The sequence below is a fragment of the Hydractinia symbiolongicarpus genome, chromosome 8 (genome assembly GCF_029227915.1).
Source record: "Hydractinia symbiolongicarpus strain clone_291-10 chromosome 8, HSymV2.1, whole genome shotgun sequence".
Taxonomy (NCBI): domain Eukaryota; kingdom Metazoa; phylum Cnidaria; class Hydrozoa; order Anthoathecata; family Hydractiniidae; genus Hydractinia; species Hydractinia symbiolongicarpus.
In genome coordinates this window covers 11,969,691-11,990,685 of record NC_079882.1, presented here as the reverse complement: position 1 = coordinate 11,990,685, position 20,995 = coordinate 11,969,691, and the positions used below count along the sequence as shown (strand labels likewise).

Below are 20,995 nucleotides of genomic sequence, written 5' to 3'. Positions count from 1 at the left end.
GCATTGCCTTATGTTAAAGTAATTAAACCCTGATGGTTGAGGAAAACGAAGTCTCATTTTATAAATTCGGGCTAATGGGCCATTTTTCTTAGGTGGTGCTTTTTGTGTCACACTTCCAAAAAACAGTCTCTTCTATTAGTCGCTGCCCATTAAAAAACATATGAGAGAAAGTGGTTGATGCTACACCAGGTTATAATTGACAACGACAATGAAATTATTGACAATAATGTAAATATTATGTGCAATTAAAATACTGAAGTTTTTTAGATGCACCCTTAATTCAAATAATCTGGGTGTTTATTTGAAGCATTAATGCATAGCTACAGAACTTTAAAGCATTTGTAACTCTTATATAGAACAGACAGGTACACAACAAAAGTTGTGAAAATTAGACTTAATGGTCCTCCATGAATGGATTTGTAAATATAATACTACAGAGAAAGATGAAGAAAGATATTTTTAAAAATATTATACAACGCAAATATAGACATTTTAATTAGATACCTCGTGAGTATATAATCACCCACCTTCTTCGTTGAAACAATTCATCAACTTTAGACTGCAAGAGTAGTTAAGTTGTAGCGGTGACCACGATCTAAAATTCAGTTTCGTGTGTTGGATTTTAGGCATACCCGTGTTAAATTACCTGAAAGAATTATCAGTAATCTTTACTTTAGCTAAATTTTCTTCCCTTATGTCCAATCTGTTTTGTGTCTGGTGTTGCTGTCGGTCGACGGGAAAATCGATTCCAAGAATTTTATTCTATTCGGTACAAAGTAAGATCTTATATATAAATTTGGGGGAGCAAAATGGCGGACTGACGTCCCGTCTCCCTGTTCATTTTAACATAAAGGGATTAGTCTATAGAAGCAAATGACTTTAAAGTCATTTGCCTCGCCTAAGATAAATAAAACACTGTTTTTACAAATCGAAAGGGCATAGAAGAAAGAAGAAGAAGACCACAGTCCCAATTCGCGCTGCGCAGCATATTAAAGGCGAATCTCCACTGGACGATTTTTGTGACGATTTTTGTGACGAAAAATAGAAACCAATTCAACATTTCGTTATGAAAAAAATAGCGATGAATCAAAAGCGCTTGACTCATTCTCGACTCCCAGAGCTCTTTGAGATAAGTTTCGAGATTTTAATCCCAACGAGCTCTGGGGACGAGAATGCGCTTGGCCTAAAGATGGGGACAATATTTTGTTTTTGGCCTAAAAACCTGGAAGCTAGTGTATCCTCTAAATATTTTCCACTACTGGCAACTTCCAGATTTTAGCTGGAAATAAAACGTTTCCTGACAAAGGTTAAGTTGACGTAGAAATTCCAGCTTGCCAAAAAATAATCTTCGCGAAATAGAATCAAACCAGCGATTTTAGAAATTTACCACATCGTTAAAAGAAAAAAAAAAGGTAGAAAGGAATGCGAAAGAAACGACTGTGGAATCAATTTTAAGAATTTGCCTCATGTGTTGGCAAATTTAAAATAAGCATTTTCTTATCCATTGGCGGTCGGGGTACGCCAATTATTTTGTGAGTGTAGCAGGTGGTCAAAAATTAGGTTTAAAGACGAAATACTACAGGTAAAAAACAATTGATCTGTTGAGTTTTTTGCGTCGAAGACCAACAACAAACTAATACCCCCCCCCCCCCCCCCCCCCCTAAAAACGACGTTAATTTAAAATTTGAGGGTACACGGGTCGTCCTTTTCAACTCTTTTTTTAAAAAAATTAAACCCAATGGTGGAGTAAAAATTCATAATGTCTCCAGGTACGGACAGAGAACAACGTGTGCTTAGAAGCCGTGCGTAGTGTATTGAACGAAAGGGAAGAATGAATTTATGATTTTATTTTATGCGTGAAATGGGATAAGGTTTTTTGTATTAAACTAGCTGTAGTTAAGCACTTTGTCCAACGAGAAACCGGTAGCTAGCTATAGCTGGCTAAATTAAAAACAGTACAAACAGTATAGCATTTAACTTTCCCTACCTAGTGAAAACTCATTTAAACACTTAGTTAATTTAGCTGGAGAATCAAAATGTGTAGCTAGCTAGTCAGTCATGGAAATCCTCTTAATTAAGCTGTACAGCTTAATTTGGATGTCAGCTTAATTAGGAGGATGTATGATACAGTCTAATTAGGCGTTTTACAGCTTGTAGTTCAGATGTACAAAACTTTGATCGTCGAAAACAGATATTTAACTAAATTTTATCATCTATTTAACTGAAAAATCTAATATTTATGTGCTTATAAACATCTCCAATACATTAGTTTTTTCGTAGCACCACGGAGAAAAGCTAACTTTGAAGTTTTAAAAATAAGCGCTTAAATAGGCCGTATAGCTATATTGTTCTGCCAAGATTGCGAAAACGGCCTGTTTGAAAACTTGGCATAGCGAAAGAAAAAAGTCTTGATGTAATTTTTCTCTGCATGATGAAACATGATGCATGATAAAACTAACTAGATTTGGCGGATGGATTTATTTTTATTATTCGCAGAAATTGAATTCTGGGTATGACCTAAATTATTTTTTTTGCGGAAATTAAGTTTGATAAAAAGTTATTAAACTTGTGAATCCCAAAATTTAGTTTCTACGAAATTTCGTTTCATCTGAGAACAACAACAACTTTGCCACCAGGGCTATTTGCTTGTCAGAAGTGACAAATGATATAAAAGCCGGTCGGCCTTGATTATGTTCGTTCTAAAAAAAGTGAGAAATAATATAAAAATGTTGTACATAAGCTGGCCTGCCCCGATTATGTTCGTTCTATAAGTCTCAAATCATATTAGACTGCTGTCGCACATAAGTCTGCCTACCCCAATCATGTTTATTTTAAGCAACAAATAATATTAGACTGTCGTACATAATGAGCCGGCCTGTCCTGACTATGTTGCCTTGATTATGTATTTTCTGCCCTGTTTTTAACCGGTGCAAGCTGCTGCACATAATCAGGGCAGAACTGTATCACGTGACATGGCGTCCTAACTAGGATGCAGTACAGCTTAAATAGACTATTGCTACGATGAACTATTGTTTCTATTCCATATCTTTTTAGCCCGGGGTGCTGGAAATACCATTCCGTTTTTATAATGTAGTGGTCAAACTGACAATGAAAGAGGTGATTCTGCTAAAATTTACATTTTTCGAGAAATCGGGAAAAGGCTTTTTCTACCTCCTAATTTAGATGTATGTCACCTAATTAAGCTCTATGATACAGCTTATTTAGAAGATCTCCAAATTAAGCTATACAGCTTAATTAAGAGGATTTTCCTGACTGCTAGTGAATGTGGATTTTTTATTTTTATGGACAGTCTTTTTAAGCTGTATATATATACTGCATCCTAGTTAGGATGCCATGTCACATAATACAGCCTATTTAGGCTGTATTATGTGACAAGACATCTTTTTAAAACTTCAGATTTTGCGGATCTCCATGGTGCTACGAAAAAACTAATGTATTGGAGATGTTTATATGCACGTAAATATAGAAATTATTCTGTTAGATAGATGCTAAAATTCAGTTAAATGTGTGTTTTCAACGATCAAAATTTTGTGCATCTTAATGAAGCTGTAAAACGCCCAATTAGACTGTATCATCCTTATTAATCCCTGTATCATCCTCATTAAGCTGACATCCAAATTAAGCTCTACAGCTTAATTAAGAGGATTTCCCTGACTGATGGAAATAGAAATGTAGCGTTCACACATTTTCTTTTTAGGGACCATCAGCAAAATATGCTTACCCCACTTAGTGGGCTACATCCATATATGTTGCCACAAAAAATATCAAACCTACATTGTCATCTCAACCCACCTACATAGCTTAATAACGTTGATTGTGACAACTCTCATTATTTAACAGTCTATATAGTATAAAGTAGTATGAATAAAAAATGCAATGCTCAAATTAATCTTTTATCCACCATTTTTTGGCCATTACGGCTTGTTTTATCAGACTGGTCTTTTTGTGATCACAAAGCAGGTAAATTTTAGTCCTAATGTTGCAAAGGCAGGACAAAATTTAAGTTTTATTATTTCTACCAGGAAGCTTAAGATTTAAGCTGATTTTGAGGGAGCATCCTAAATTATTATTATTTTTTGCTTTTTATTTGGTTTGGTATAAGAGCTTTTTTTCCTAGCCACCATTATTTATTTTCATGTCAAGATTGTTGCTATTAATCTAGCTCTCTTAGCTGGCTAGTTATACCTCTGCCTAAAAAGTTATGTAGCCAAATGCAGTTGGGCTACAACAAAATTCTTGTTGGTTTTAGCAAGGACTAAACTGGAGAATAAAAACTATATTTGTTTCGACACGTTTCAGGTGTCAACACCCATTATCAAGATTAACTAATGATTACAATTTAAAAAATTATATAGTATGAACTTCAATGAAGCGTAATAATTGCAAAATTATGTTTTATTGAATAACAATAGTGGCATAGAGCGTATGTTTTTATTTAAAATGGGTATATCACGCATTATGAGCAGGCTTTCTTTTAATTTGAGGTCAAAAGATTTATTTCTGTGAGCCAAAATAGTAAAAATCATCAAGTGATTGTTGATTTTCACAAACCCATAAGTGATCACTAACAGCACTGTTACTAGGCAACACAGATTTACCAGTAAGAACGGAACAACCAATTTGTTCGCCGGCTCTTATCTTTAGGTGGCGTGATGTTTTCTCCATAATATGTAGCGTTGCAGCTACTGCACAAAAATTTATATACCACGCATGAGATAAGTGATGACAGAACTTTATTTTTTTTAAGATTTAAAGATATATAAGTGGTGTTACTCTATATGACTGAAAAGTTATTACTGAAACTCCAATTCTTTCAAAAAAAGATAAATTTATCTGTTTCAATAATTCTAATTATTTTTTTCTACAGAAATAATGTCGTGTTTTAAAATGTTTATAACTAAATGTATAAAACTAAAGTGCAGTAGCCATCATCTTCATTCCCAGTTGTGTTTTACTTTTTTTATAAATTTATGAATTCTACATGCTGGGTGAAAATTTAAGCAATTATTAATTACTGGGTTATAACTTTATGAACCATGTAAACCAAGCTTTAAGTTTGGTGGTTGCTAGTCAATTGTAAGGATGTGTTAATAATTGTATCAAATTTTTATTTTTTAGATTTAATTTATTCAAATTGTATGAAATATACAAGTTCTTCATTCCACTTAAATTGATATGCTACGGTGCCTTAAATGTAATTTAAGAACAGGTCTACCTTGGATATCAATATATTATTCTCTGGAGACAATCATTAAAAGGATTCACTTGCCGAAAAAGTAGTTTTTCATTCACCATTTACTACAAAATACAAGATTAAAAAAGTGTTCAGTCTGAAAAATGGGGAAAGGGAAGAAAGGCAAAAAACAAGATGATGATTGGTGAGCTATTTATTTATTTTATTCACTGTTTATTTTCTTGGAATAATAAGAGTTGACAGATTATTTATAATTTCAGAATTGGATGCAAACTTAATTTCTTAGAGAATGTTTAAACTTCATTTTCAACTTATTGTTTACATTCCTTAACAGGGAAAATGATCTAGATGAAATTGCCAAGGAGGCAGGTATTGACCTAGACAAAGACAGAGATGAAGTAGAAATTGTGCATGTTTCAAAAGAAAAGAAGAAAAAGAAGAAAGGAAAGGAGTTAAGTGTGTAAGTTTCCGCGCATAATGGTCATGATTCTGTTGTTTGTTTTAACTTTGTTATTGCTAACTTAACTCTGAGATTCCAACTGTTTACTATGAAATTTGTATTAAAATGTACTTCTTGATAACTTTTAGAGAAGATTCAGAAGATTTGGAGACACCAGTGCAGGTATCAATTGTTGCTGCGTTAAATGTTTTTAAATGCATTTTTGTACTTTTATCAATAACGATGGTGTGTTCCCTTTAATAGAACTCGAAAAAACCATCATTCAGTGCGTTGATGATGGATGACGATGAGGATGACAACGATAGTGATAATTCACCAGATGAACTGGAAGAAACAGTTCAAGTTAAAAATCAGAATAAAAAAAAAGGTAAAAAGAAAAAAAAGAATGCTGATGATGATGACCTAGCTGATATACTTGCAGACATCGAATTAACTGACAAAAAAGAGCCTGTCATAAGTAAAAAGAGTAAAAAGAAAAAGAAAAAAGATGTTGAAGATGAAATTGATGAAAATAAGGAAAATGATGTGGAAGACCATAAACAAGAAACTGTTGTAAAAGCTAATGACAGCAGTTTAAATGAGAAGGTCGAAAATGATAAGGACGGTGACGATGACATAGCTGTTGTTAAAACTGCAGCGCAAAAGCGTGCAGAAAAAAAAGAAAGAGATAAAAAGAAAAAAGAAGCAGAAAAAAAGAAAACGGCAAAGAAAAAGAAAAAAGAATCGGAACAAGGTGATGAAGAAAAGAAAACAGAAACAGGTGACAGTAAAACTGAAAACCCTATTGAAGACACAAGTGAGCAAAAACAGTCGGTGGAACCTTCTACAGAAGCAGAAAAAGAAGGTTAATAGAATTTCATGTTGTAACAAATTCATTGTCATTGGCATGACGATTTGTGCACCAAGATTGTAACTGCAATGCTTTTAATCAGATTTTTTGTGTTAGGTGAAGGTGTTGAGTCAGTTAAAAGGACTGAAGCTGCTGGTGGTAGCAGTGATGAGGATGGTGATGACAAAGCAGAGGGTAAAGAAAAAAAGAAGAAGAAAAAAAAGAAAAAGAAAGATGATGAAGATAAAGGTAAAAAGACTAAAAAGCCTGGTAAATCTGCAATATTGAAAATGCAAGAGGCATTAGAAGAAGTTAAACGTGAAGAAGAACGTTTACGTGCTGAAGCAGAAGCAAAAGAGAAAGCACTAGAGGAAGCAGAAAATCAACGACTCGAGAAGGTAAGTATATTGTTTTTGTTTTAAACCTAACTATCAAAATTTAGTAAACATTATTTAAAAATTTATTAATTGAACTTAAAATTATGTTCTTAGCTTCGTCTTGAACAAGAAAGAAAAGACAAGAAAAAGCAAAAAGAAAAGGTTGGTGTTTGTTTACGATTAAGTTAGATTTTAGATTTATATATATAATAAAATCTAAAACATGGCATAAATATTATTAGGAACGTAAAGATCGTCTTAAGAAAGAAGGGAAGTTACTAACGCCAGCTCAAAAGGAACAAAAAAGAAAAGCAGAAGCCATGTTGGAAGCAATGAAACAACAAGGTAACAGAGCTACCATTTATGTGTATAATACCTTATTCTTTTTTGGTGAGCACTAAATATGGCAATTTTGGTCTGAAATAGCCAAAAACTTCTTTTTCTTTCAACATAAAGCATGTTTTTGTTTAAGAAATCAGGTTCTTTATGTTTTCTGTCCCCTAAAGCTTTTAAGATAAAATTTTTAAGCAACATATAAAATGAAAGAAAGTCTTTTCATCGCCAAGTTAAATGCACGCCAAATTTAAGATACTTTTAAATGCTTGCCAAAAAATCAATTTGGTCTATCGCCATATTGAAAGCTTGCCAAAATTTGTACGAATAAGATAATTAATAAGTAAGTGTAATTTATTGTGTATGTATATGTGTTACAGGTATCATTGTACCCACACGTGAGGCTGGTGAGAAGCCTAAAAAAGTTCAGTATGGAAAAAAGAAGAAACAACCTGCAAAGCAAGTTTCTGAAACACCATCTGTTGAAGAACCAAAAGAAGAAGAGTCTAAAATTGACGAAGTTAAGGAGGAAGGTGGATGATGTGCACTTTATCACAAAAATTAAATTCATCAAATTTTCATCAGTATAATTAAATCTAAATTATCTTGAAAACGAAAAGAGCTTTAACAAAAATTCAAAAAGACTTGCTAAACAAATTTTTAGCTATATAAATCCAACATTGTTGTTCACCTTGAGGTTCGTTTAAAGTAAAGGAATATAATTTCCTTATTGTTTTCTTATAGTTAAAGATGAATCTGCTGCATGGGATAATGATGATGAAGATACTGCTTCTGCATGGGATGAAGATGAGGCAGACAGCTGGGATGCTGAGAAAGATGTGCCTAAAAGGAAAGAGAAAGAAAAAGGTTGATTGTTTTGTTACTGTTTTCTGTTCCTGTTGTTTTCTTACTAACTGGTACTAGTATCAAAATTATTAATTTTGGGGTTTTGACTTTTGTGTACCTCAAAAGCTGTTACAACAAATACTGTTGATGCAGTTGTTCTTTGTGACTCCTCACTTTCATTAGTTCAAGTATGTGAGCCTGAGAAAAAAGCTGAGCCAGAAAAATTAAAAAAGCAGTTATCTACTAAAAGTCAGTCTGAGGCAGATGAAGATGATGAGGAAGAGGAAGAAGAATCAAGTGAGGAGGAGGGTGAAAGCAACGATGAAGAGAGCTCAAGTGAAGAAGAAACCTCGAGTGATGAAGAGGACAAGAAAATGACTCCTGAAAAAATTAAAGAGAGAGTCCGTGAACGAATACAGGTAAAAATTATTCTTCATCATGGATCATAAATTTGTTTGGTTTCAATTTTTCTTTTTCACTTCCCTCCATGCACATACGCATTTTAATGAAATAAAGTTTTGTGTGAATTAATTTTCACAAATTTTACAATATTTATTTATTTAAAAAAATATGAAATAAATTCCATAAAATTTTGTTTTGGGCCTAAACCCACAATAGATACTTCTCGAATAAATTATCTTTGATGTGCTGTAGGTGTTTTCCCTGAACGTTTCACTGAGAATGAATATAATTTCTTTATAAGGTCCAAAACTTTCAAAACCATACTGCAAATGAGTAATCTGCCATAACAGATTATTTAATTGGTTATACCTGACCTCTGCTTCAAACTAAGACCTACTTCAAGAAGTCAGATAGGCTTTGGCCATGAAACTAGCATCAAAAAAATAATACTTAAAAATTTACATGCATGCTAATTTAGTGATGCAATCCTAAGGTGCAATAAATCTAAAGTTTTAAAAACATAGATTTAGGCCTAATTGTAAAAGGAAAAAATGAGGAATAAAAAGAAGTAGATTTTTAGGCACAACTTTAAATTTTTTGTGCTGCTTGGAAAACCGTAAGTAACACAAAATTGTGTTGAAATATTAAAATATTTAAAGTGAAAGATTTGGCAATAATTTTTTTTTACATCTTCTTATCCTGAGAATATACCAGGCTGAATTTTATCTAATCATTACTCTTTTGTGAATAGTTCTATGCCTATGTAAATTGGAGGCTAAAAGAAGGGAGTTCTTTTTTTAAAAAAAATTATTGAGGTGCTTTTAAGCAGGGATAAAATTTTATTGCACTGAGATCCTTATCTACAAATGTTATGCATTAAGATGGACACTACTCCTGAAAACTGTTGGAAAATAATTTTTCTGAATCTATTTTTTGTTCATGTTTGATTTCATCAGGTAGGTTATATGAACCGTTCATATATTTTTTGTCTAAATGAATTTTCTGTTACTTTTGATTAAAGGTCAAAAAACTTCTGGAATATATTTTTCAAAAATTAATGACCACCCTCGCACTTTCTTTGCTAGAAAAGAAAACAAGAAAACGAAGCTAAGCGAAGTGTTGATGAACTTCGCGCTCCTGTTATCTGTGTATTGGGTCATGTTGACACCGGAAAGACTAAAATATTAGATAAGGTATGTGGAATATAATAACATAGTTGTTGATTTTTTTATTTATTTATTTATTACGCTATTTCATTTCCTTTCTTGTTTTTTTGTTAAGATTCGAAGAACGAATGTGCAGGATGGTGAAGCTGGTGGTATCACTCAACAGATAGGTGCGACAAATATTCCAGTTGAAAAAATTAGAGAGCAGACGAAAATGGTAAAGGAGGTGAGAAAAATATCCATGTGTTGAGTTCCTGTATATGAAATCATGGAATGTTTTTATAATGCTGGTTCTCTTTTAGTTTCAAGAATTTAATTTAAAGTTACCTGGATTATTAGTCATCGACACACCCGGTCACGAGTCTTTTAGGTGAGTCACACAGTCATGATATGTTGTGAGAATGCACATGTTACCATTTTTGAAAATACTATTTTGCATTGCAATGTTTTCAGTAATCTTCGATCACGTGGTTCAAATCTTTGTGACATGGCAATCTTAGTGGTTGATATCATGCACGGCTTGGAACCTCAAACAATTGAATCTATAAACTTGCTGAAGAAGAAACAGACTCCTTTCGTTGTGGCGTTAAATAAGGTTAGTTGTGTTTAGCTTACGTCAAGTGAAAATATTTATATGCGAGAGAGCTACTTTGTATAATAACTTTCAGTTGACACGTTATCTTTATATAAGGCTGAATATTTATTCGTTAGAATGTCCTTGACAAGTGAAGAGGCCATATCAACAGGTTTTGTTGTCAAAGGATTTCGACCGACTTTATAATCTTAACATTTTGAAATCGTAGATTGACAGAATATTCGAATGGAAGAAAACGCCTCAAGTGCAGGTGGAAGATACAATTAAAAAGCAGAAGAAACCCACAAAACAAGATTTTGATGAAAGATCAAATTTAATTATTGGACAGTTCGCTGAACAAGTATGTTAGACGTACGCTGAGTGCGGTCCATATAAGTTAAAACAGTATAGTGTTGCCGACATTATGCATGATATCGAATGATAAAGATATATAAATTTTCTTAGGGATTAAATGCAGCTCTTCACTATCAAAACCCTGATGAAAAATCTTACATTTCTCTTGTCCCAACTTCGGCTCACAGTGGGGATGGTATGGGCGATTTGATGGCTATTATATGTAGGTTGACGCAAACAAGGTTAGCGAAGAAGTTGGCATACTCTGAAGAATTGGAAAGTACGGTTATGGAGGTGAGACCCTTTCTATTTCGTAATTTATTAGATTAGGTATTGTATGCAAATTTGGAATAAGAATCTGTTGTAACTTCACTCTGCTGTTACGAGGCTGTTAACTTTTTCTCTGGAACATGATTTGCTTGTGTACAAACTTATCACAATCGTTTATCTTTCTGGATCTGAATTAAGTACACCACGTGCTTGTAACGATTAAGATATTCTACGGAAGTGATGCTATTGTGCAGTATTTCTTAACGGATACTATCTGTTTTTTTTAATGCTATGCTGTCAAAGTCAGATTAATCAAAGTCAAATGAGCTTTTGCAAGACATTGTTTTTTTCCTTAGGTGAAAGCACTTCCAGGCCTAGGTACTACGATAGATGTTATTTTAGTTAATGGCAAGCTAAAAGAAGGAGATACATTGATAACTGGTGGATTTGATGGTGCAATCGTGACACAAATTCGTTCTGTTCTAACCCCTCAGCCAATGAGAGAGCTGAGAGTTAAGGTATTGGTCATGTTGTATGATGTATAAAAAATCGAACTACAACAGTTGTTTACCGGAAAAATATTCTAATTTTTGAGCATATGTTTTTCTTTTGCTTTCACTTTTTATTACGACTTAATGTATAATAATTTTCTCGTCTCTTCTTCAGGCACAATACATTCACCATCAAGTGTTGAAAGCAGCACAAGGTGCAAAGATATGCGGGAAAGACTTAGACAAAGTATTAGCTGGTTCACCTGTATATGTTGCGCAGTATCCGGATGAAGTGGAGTATTTAAAAGAGGAAGTTGAAGATTTTGTGTCATCGAGTTTAAAAGCTATCAAAGTTTCAGATCGTGGCGTGTACGTGCAAGCATCAACGCTCGGTTCCTTAGAAGCTTTGTTGGAATTCTTAAAAACGTCAAAAATTCCAGTAAGTCTAAGTTTTTTAAACAAATGGTTTATTTTTCCTAAGTTTAAAAACAACGTACAAGTTGGGGCAAAGCCTGAAAAAATGTAGGAATTCTCTTAGGTAAGTGAATTGTGGACCTCTTGTAATAAATCTGTTTTTAAGCTTTCATATCAAATAAATTTAACTAAGTCTCTATTTTGTCTGCATAAATATTCACAGCATAGCATACTCCAATAAAATGTCAGTGAACTCAGAAAATTAGGAAAGAAGAAAGTATGCTAGAACCCAAGGATTAAAAAATCACCAAATAAACCGTGTTTTTGTAAATTAGCTTCAATGTTGTAACATTTTTTAGTATTGTGGTGTTAACATTGGACCTGTTCATAAAAAGGATGTGATGAGATGTTCTGTTATGTTGGAACACGAACCGATGTAAGTAGTTGTTGTTCACAAAAACACGTTACTACGCAAGTTGTTTTATAGAAGTACTAAGAACGTTTTATGTTCTGTTTGCAGGTACGCTGTTGTGTTAGCGTTTGATGTGAAAATCGAAAGAGATGCTCAAGAATACGCAGATAAAGAAGGCATAAAAATCTTCTCCGCAGAGATTATTTACCATTTATTTGATCAATTTACGGCATACTGTGAGGTGCGTTAGTTTTTTGCAGTGCTTTGTTTCAGTCAACGAATTGTGCCGTGTTATTAACGAAGTAAGAAACTTTAATCCATATTTTAGGAGTATAAAGAGAAGAAAAGGGAACAGTATAAACACCTAGCTGTATATCCATGCAAACTTCGAATTCTTCCACAGCATATCTTTAATACACGTGATCCGATTGTTGTCGGTGTCAACGTAGAAGCGGGTACTGTGAGGTTGGGCACGCCTATAGTTGTACCTAGTCAAAATGTAAGTCTAGCATGCGAGACCACATCGGCTTTTCTTATTTCTATCTGCGTTGTGTTGGGACTAGTTTTGTACAGCGTTCGCACAAGACTATTGTTTGTTTTTTCCGCGTAACAGGCTGTACAGATAATTGAATCCATGTGTTCATAAATCAAACTAAAAAACATTGTTTGCAATCCTGAAAGGGGTGGGTTTTTTTGGTTTAGAGAGTAATGATCGGTTTCGTTACTGGACTAGAAGCTAATCACAAGCAACTCGAAAAAGCAAGCAGTGGCACCGAAGTATGTGTTAAAATTGATTCTGTTCCTGGGGAAGCGCCAAAATTATATGGACGACATTTTACTCACGAAGACGTGCTTGTTAGCAGAGTAAGTGTTTACTTTACCTTTCACGTTACATTTTGATTTTTATCATTTTATTAAGAATTCTTTTTTATCCATTTTTTTTTCTTTTTTGTGTATGTTTTTCTTTGTCAAAACTTCGGAGCAGCCACTGTTCTGCTTGCTTGTAGAATGAAGAATAAGTCATACAAGATATCTGAAATGCACAATTTACTTTTCAGTTTGTCCAAAATGGTAGCCGGATCGCTACTTTGTGCTAGACTTACACGAAATAGCTCTGTTGGATAAATGTACCACGGGTGATAATCTGAAGACCACAATACGTACGACAGGAAAACCCGTGAGATTTCCACGGGCTAACGACTAGTACCTAATATCAATACCCGTATACCCGTATTTTGTGTGTTCAAAATTGTTGCGAGTAGCTTTATGCCGAAAGGCTGACAGACGAACTTTTGGGTTTTTCTACGGGTTCGTCTGTTGAGACACATTAGAGACACTAATAATTTTCTCAATTTTTTATTTCACTTTTAGGTTACTCGCGAATCTATAGACGTTATGAAACAATATTTTCGAGAAGATATGCAACGGTCTGATTGGCAACTCGTTGTAGAACTAAAGAAACTTCTTGACATTATGTAGTACGGAATAATTTCGAGTGAGGTGGTTGATGTTGGATAACAAAATTGGTGGTGCTGGTGATGTGGGCTTTCATATTGATAAAAAGAAGAAGTTAGGACTTTCTAAAACAATAAAATTTTCTGAAATCAACCGTCTCTTTGTTGTTATCTTGTAGAATATATCTCAAAATATTTGGTTAGTAACAAGCAGTGAGAAGGAGAGCAACTAGTTCACTGTATTCAACTTTCCATATATGTGGTTTTGGTAATTCGTATTTGCGGAAAATATCTTTCTGTTCGGTTCTTAGAGTTCAACAACAAAGATTATTTACGACTTATCTTGTCTGTAAAATAAATGGATTAACGAATATTTATATGAATATTAGAAAAAAAATATAAATTTTTACGTCGTTAAAAAATAGAAATTACATAACGAACAGAACGAGTATTTTTATTCTTTTAAAGGTCTTTTCCTTACTTTTTTCCATATTCCTTGTTTATTTTGGAGCGCCTTCGAAGTTATCGATTCAAAATCTGATGGGGATATTAGGGTAGCTTGAAGGATAAAGTAAATGCGAAAGAAACGACTGTAGATTTAATTTTCGTGAATTTGTCTCGAGTTTGCCAATCTAAATTTCGCGTGTTTTGAAATCAGGATTATATTTCCTGTTTTTTTTTTCAAACTTAGATATTCGATCTAAAATCCGCTTTAAAGGGTTAATGGAATGCAGTTCGCATTTTCCTCGCCAGAAAAATAACACGCAGTCGGAAATTCCAAACTGCACTTCGTATCGAAAGGAACTGTTAATGCAAGGGGGGGGTGAATGTTTATGCGTCATTTTGTGAAGGACGCTTGTAACGTGACGCGTACAAATTTGATTTCTATTTTCTGACAAAAAATAATTCTGAAGTGACAGATTGTCCGCTCAGTTTTTCCTGCTTAGTGTTACGTTATTTAATGAATATCTAGATTTTCTGGGTACTGTTGTACACCACAAGAATATGTTGTCATACCCTCATTCAGTCCCCGTACGAATAGCAGAGGAATGATGATTAAGTTGCCGTACTTTTTTGGCGCCAAGCCTCTTTAGTGCCTCTAAGTTACGATAAAACAAAAGGCATGCATTTAACTTTAACTTGTTAACCATACCTTATTAGGCTGAACTTTTATTGCACAATTTTTGAAGGTCTTGATCATTCATTAGATCAAATTTTCGTCCAATACTTAAAATTTCGTCACTTAGAACCGACGACAGTGTTGTTGATATTACTATGGTCGAGTCTCTGTTATCAGCTATTACTTATTTTTGTGACATTCTCTAAATAATTAACTAAATTTTCAACATTTTATTGTGCTCGTATTTTTTCCCGGCGTTAATTTTTGTCCCCCACCCCGTAAATATTTCTGTCACTTATGGTCGAAAAAAATGTAGTTTAATTTGGCAACATGAAAACACAAAAGTTATTGTTGTGCAGCAATATATTTCAACGTCATTTCCTTCGCTATTTTTACAGCGTTTACACCGGGATATCTGTGCGCATAATCAACAACAATAAAATTCACCGTACTGATTTTGAATCTCTTGTTACCTGCCTGTTTCTTTATATTAGCGTAACACTTGTTTGTGGCGTCAGCAATTAACTGGTTGCATTTGTACGCCATATCGTCGTTGCATAATCCCCAGGTAAGTGTCAAGTCCAACCGTACAAACTTTTGATGCTCTCCTTGTTGTCCACATTTGTTGCTCACTGCGTCAGATAGCTTCTTGCATTCATTTGATCCGACATATCCCATCTGCTGCCAAGTATAACCGATGTAATGCTCCCAAAGAAGGAAAGGGTCGTATAATTTTTCTCTTAATCTGTAATGGACAAAAGTATAAATTCGTTGGTTCGTCTTCACGGCCTGTCCAATAGTTTCGTGTAGGTAGGTTTGCATTGAAAGTTTTTTGTTTCTGATATTTTCATTCGATGGATTCCAACGGGATTTTAATTCCTTCATTAAAGCGGTACCTATGTTTTTTTCTTCGCCTTTTTCGTAGTCTCGATTGAACTGGAGAACGATTATTTCGTTTCGATTTTTTTGCTCGTTCATCCAACGGTCAATTTGATCAAAGAACTTAGTCATGGGTCCACCAAACGCACCAGAATGACAAGTCCATAGTCCTGGACCATACGAGTTGTCATGTTCAAAGCACAAATCAATGTCAAAGAAACGTATCCCAGCATTGAGCATTTCGTATATGTAAACAGTTGCTTATGCTACTTTACAACCTCGTCGCTAGGCCTATTATACACCTATAAAACGCTGACTGGGACAGGAAGCTGTCCCACAAAACATATCATGGACCTATTCTCTCGTGGATACGAGGTTGGCACTACAAAACGTAAACACTAAATACGGTAGAACGGTGACGAAGTTTATTGGACGGAAGTTTTAAGTCAACGATGAGGACGTGTAAATTCGTTTAGTGATTACCCTAAAATAGCGAGCAAATGTACACCTGCCGTATCATTCTCGTCCTCAAGCCTTAACATCTTTTACTGCATCTTTTAGAGCTCTGGATATAAGAGTGCTGCCGTTTACGAAATCACTTACCTTAAGTTTAACAAAAATTATTTTGGTACCAGAAAAAGTCCACAAATCTGTTTAAAACATTTTCTTCAAAAATCGATGAATTAAAGTATTAACATTTAGACGTCAAAGGATCTACCCTGACTCTCTTCATCCAAACTCATCCCTACTGGTTTTTGTCTTTCATCGGCACTGCGATTATTGACAGGTCTAGCCGTCAGATATACAAAAAGAGACAACAGGTCCTGGAATCAAGGTTGTCTCTCCATCTTCAAGTCACTAAAAACACAAATTAGCAAACAAACACTGACTAGGAAACTTTTGAACTAAGATTGTAGTGAAAAGTTTTGTAACCGCCTTGATTCAACTAATTTTCCGCCTTCGTTCCCAGGAATTTTTATCTTTTTGCTTTCTGATGAGGAGTATTTGCTGTCTCTCATATTAAAAAGGAAAAATCCCTGGGTAAATTGGATAATTGCAAAAAATCATGAAATTCATGAAACATGAATTTATTTTAACAAAAAGAATAAATTTATAATGGAGATATGAAGAATACCTATAGATCTCCATGATAATATGTACCTGCAGACACACCGTCGATGTTTTGTCAAAAGCATCGCGCTCAAAATCCACTTGATGGAGGCCGTTTTCCATTTTTAAACAAAACTGAACAACATAAATTTTGTTAGTTTGGCCAATGATCAAATATTTAAATTGAGCTTTGATTTTATTTGGTATAATAGCACGTTAAACTTCCCCCACGCCATAATTAAAAAAAAATGTTTGAGAGGACAAATTTTTCTCTGATTATCTTTTTTTTAATCTGAACTTAACAAACACAGCAAACACACACAACACGTGCGAGAAAGCTGATCAAACAAATGGTGTATGTATTAGTTTAACCTCCTTTCCGTTGTTTCCTAGTTATTTTTAATTCAATAAAGTCCTGGGAAAAAAACTGAGTTCTTCAAAGACACACAAAAAAACAAGAAAGTTGTTTGCACAGGTCTTTTTACATTTCGAGTTGTAAACAAACAAACGTTAATTACATTAAATAAACATGTTGATTTATCGAGACCATTTATTTTGCTCGCTTTTTCAAATTTGTTTGCACGACATCTTGTTTTTTTGTGACAAAGTCAAAAATCAGTTTAGCGTTGGACTTGTTTTCAATGGTTTCTCCGACGCTAGCTTCCGTTTGATTCACGAAATCCTTTAAGCAAGTGTATTTGTTCATAATCAATCGATAATTTTTAGAATTAACCCCTGGAAACTTTTGCACAACATCTAGAGGTACCATATTGAAAAGTACATTATTTATTGGGCCTTCTTGATCAACACCTTTTCCCATGGCAACCTTCGCGTCTGGCTCGGCGCAGTTAGCTTTTAAATCTTCGAATATCTCGGAAGTGAGATGAGGGCTTTGTGACCATATAATTCTAAGTTCTGGAAAATGAATTGTGAGTAAAGTCAATTTTGATGAAATATTGTTCAAACTAACTTCGTTTCGTAACGATTTTGTGGATTGTAAGGAGAACGACTTGCTCTCATCAAACTCAATCAGTAAAATTGGACGTTTGTAAAATCTTGTCATGGCAACACATTGCGTGTACAGCCTTCCATTGTTTAACGAACCAATCAAATCTGATATACTCTTTCTTTCGACACATATATCGGGAGTTAGAATGTAGTCACCAACCTCCAACGTAACGGGTTCGATATCAATGCCGCGTTTATGGATTAAAGATGGCAACTCGCTGCGAAATTCCCTCATGTCAACAACAATAGTTTTACTTAAGTTGCAATCAGGCACGCGACCTCCAGATTTACGAGTGTCTACCACTTTATTTGCTTTACCCGCATCTCTAATCAAACTTCTAGCGACGTCGGATTTTCCATGCCGTTCCTCAGGTATAATCATGTCGGCTTTTTGTCGTATAAGAAGCTCGAAAGCATCTTTTTCTTTACGTAACGTCGTCAAATATCTCTGCTCTTCTACTGATCCGTTATAAAACATAAAATATACACGAAGTGAAATTCCAGGTCTAGAAGCTTTAAATACTTCGAGTTGTCGAACAAACTCCATTTCAGCGTCGTAAAGTATAACATATTTCGGTTGAAGCTCGTACAATTTTCGCAGAAGGCTGTAAGGATCATTGCATCCTGACAAAGGATGAATAACAACAAGAGAGTTTGGTAAAATCTTCAAAGTAAATTCATCTTCATCGTTATTAACTTTAAATAACTTAATTTTATCATTTCTATCTGTTTGAACACACTCAGTAGCTTTCCTCTTCTTGCCGAGCCCATTTTTCTCCTTTTTTTCCTTTCTTAAGATTTCATCTTCTTCCCGAGGTTGTGAACTATTAGTTAAAAGTTCTTTTAACATATTCTCACTTCCGTTACATAGGATTTGACGCAGTTGAAAGCACGTACGTTCATCAGAAGCACATATTAACACTTTCCCTGCATCCGTTTCTTTACTTTCTTGTTCGATTTCCTTAAGTATTTGCGTGACAGCTTCCCACTTCGGACTAGCTTCCAGCTCACCATCCGTGTACGTTTTCCCAGCTTTTGTCATCTTTGTGCTACCATATAAACGCGCCTTCGCATTTAGAAATAACGTATTGGCAGCATCCATAAACATCCATAACGATTGTTGATTCGTTTTATTCGTTTCGTTAGCACGTAGTGACTGTAAAAAATTATAAAAAGTGACACAATCATATTGTGTTAAGTAGGAAAGTAAAACTCGAAGAATCTTAACATCAGACACCAACTGTTTGGCTTTATTGCTCAACCGGTTCCAATGTGGATCCAATTGCGATTTTAACATTCTATCAAAATATTTTGTTAAACTGTTCTCTAAAGTCAACTCGTCTTGATCCAGCATAGGCGTACTTCGTTTTAGTTCGCGCAGTGATGACTCTATAAGGTCAAGAATAGCCATTTGAATGCCACTCATAAGAGGCGTGGGTTCCACACTCAACTCAACCACATCAGGCTTATGCTTTTCTAAACAGTCAACTACATCCCCATGAAAACGAGGTCGAAGAAATAGCTTTCTTACAAACAACTGCTTCATTACTCTTTCAACTTGACAGTATCCAGACATAAATGCTGTTGGCGTGTCCGAAAATCCCTTTATAAATCCTGCATTGTTGTTCTCGCGAAACATACGTAATATAAATGCTTCTTGGCTTGATTCACCAATTTTATGGGCTCGATGAACCAGAATCCCAGTGATGTAATCAATAGGTATTCTTTTTGTCAGCATGTCAACGACTAAGATCCTTGATGTGATGAAAAAAACTCCACCGGACAAATAAAGTTTTTCTCGCTCAGATGACGTATTCTCGGCAGTGATAACTTTTGGTAGGTCTTTTACGCCAAGAAAATTGAGTTCATTAATAAAAAAGAATTGTTCTTCGCTGAGAGTGTTCAAAACAAGCACGAGGTTTTCAGGTTTGCAAAATGTGTGAATCACTTTCAAAAGCAACCTGTCAAGACCAAGACCCTTTGCAGTGATAAGTAAACCATCTTCTTCCATTAATTCAAGAAAAAGTTTTGACTCATACTCCAACATTGTAGTAAAAGACATTTTTGGTTTTATCTGAAAAGTATGAAACGAATGAAAATAACATACAGTACCTCTTTTTTTTTATTTCAGCCTTACTTGCTAGAGCAAAATGTTGATCTTAACCTTTAAGTTGCTGAGACAAATTGCAAATCTAATTTAAAATTTACAACATGCTGAAAATTTTTTTCATTATTTATCTCAAAGTGAATATGATTTGCTGTAAAGCTTGAGATTGATAACAAATTGGGTGTAAATAGCCCGTGAATATAAAGTGTGTAAATTTTTATCGTTGTAAACATCGGCTCCTAAAGACTTTGAGAACTGTCAAAATGATAACAAGGACTTTCAAAATAAAAATAAGAACTGTGATACCTCAGGGCCATCATACTTTTCCTTTCATATACAGCATTTGAAACATGATTTCTACCTCATTTTCAGGACAGATTTTTGGAAAACAACGCACAAAACAACAATGTACGATGGACGAAAATACCTAAATATTTAAATATGACACCCAATTTTTTCATCTTCTCAACAACAACAAAATATCAAAACTTTTTCATCCAGATGTTGGTTCTCTTACTGTGAAATTAGCTTTTTTTTCAGTGTAAATTGTTTTTACATTGAGTATATGAGAAAAAGTTTATTAATTCTCTAAAGTTACGTACAAATTTAATGTAACACCATTAAAAAACTTATGCATTACTAAAGTTCTACGTCAGGTTTTCTTACAAGGAAAACTTTTGGTTGTATAAAAAAAAGTCGCAAGGGTATATGTCAGCTAAATTAAGAAAAAAACGTTCGGTTTAGGAACGTTTGAATTTGATTATTACAGCCTAAATTGCAACATACACAAAAAGTCAATTTAAGATCAATTGAAATTAACTGAAAAATTCTTATACGATATCACGGCAGGGATGAAACTTAAAACATATGCACTAAAGATTTTTCCATCCAAGTTAATTCCGATCCAGGCTCTGTTATTCTTATTCACCAATGTTAATGCTTTATTTTTACAGCGGCAACGTCTGCTTAAGATAATTAGCTAGTGTTGCAGCCAAACATTATTAAACGTAAATCAACCATCATCGTTTTTAATGATGTTGGACTTATTATATATAGAGCTTAAAAAGTTGGCTAACAAGTCTCTTTTAGAAAGCTCTTTTGGTTAATTTTAGACCTGATAAGGGATGTACATTCAAGCTTTATCAATCCAGATATATTATAAAGGTGAATTGAT

The 20,995-nt window shown here is 34.2% G+C and overlaps 3 protein-coding genes across 3 annotated transcripts; 1 reads left to right on the top strand and 2 right to left on the bottom strand.

The window, feature by feature from the left end:
• The first annotated feature begins 5,117 nt into the window (after positions 1–5,117).
• Positions 5,118–14,042, top strand: LOC130653932 (eukaryotic translation initiation factor 5B-like). Its single transcript, XM_057456429.1, has 23 exons — positions 5,118–5,399; positions 5,550–5,675; positions 5,804–5,837; positions 5,919–6,519; positions 6,622–6,902; positions 6,996–7,043; positions 7,124–7,226; positions 7,595–7,747; positions 7,959–8,081; positions 8,244–8,479; positions 9,548–9,655; positions 9,744–9,854; positions 9,931–9,998; positions 10,082–10,223; positions 10,432–10,563; positions 10,668–10,850; positions 11,183–11,344; positions 11,493–11,756; positions 12,091–12,167; positions 12,252–12,384; positions 12,472–12,642; positions 12,846–13,007; positions 13,515–14,042. The coding sequence occupies exons 1-23, from the start codon at positions 5,359–5,361 to the stop codon at positions 13,620–13,622; spliced, it is 3,567 nt and encodes a 1,188-aa protein (XP_057312412.1). The 5' UTR covers positions 5,118–5,358; the 3' UTR covers positions 13,623–14,042.
• Positions 14,043–15,034: 992 nt separating this feature from the next.
• Positions 15,035–16,538, bottom strand: LOC130653934 (uncharacterized). The gene has a single exon (XM_057456431.1). The coding sequence runs from the start codon at positions 15,834–15,836 to the stop codon at positions 15,063–15,065; it is 774 nt and encodes a 257-aa protein (XP_057312414.1). The 5' UTR covers positions 15,837–16,538; the 3' UTR covers positions 15,035–15,062.
• Positions 16,539–17,169: 631 nt separating this feature from the next.
• LOC130653933 (DNA repair endonuclease XPF-like) lies at positions 17,170–19,876 on the bottom strand. The gene has a single exon (XM_057456430.1). It carries the CDS (start codon positions 19,774–19,776, stop codon positions 17,257–17,259), a length of 2,520 nt encoding a protein of 839 aa, XP_057312413.1. The 5' UTR covers positions 19,777–19,876; the 3' UTR covers positions 17,170–17,256.
• Positions 19,877–20,995: the final 1,119 nt, after the last annotated feature.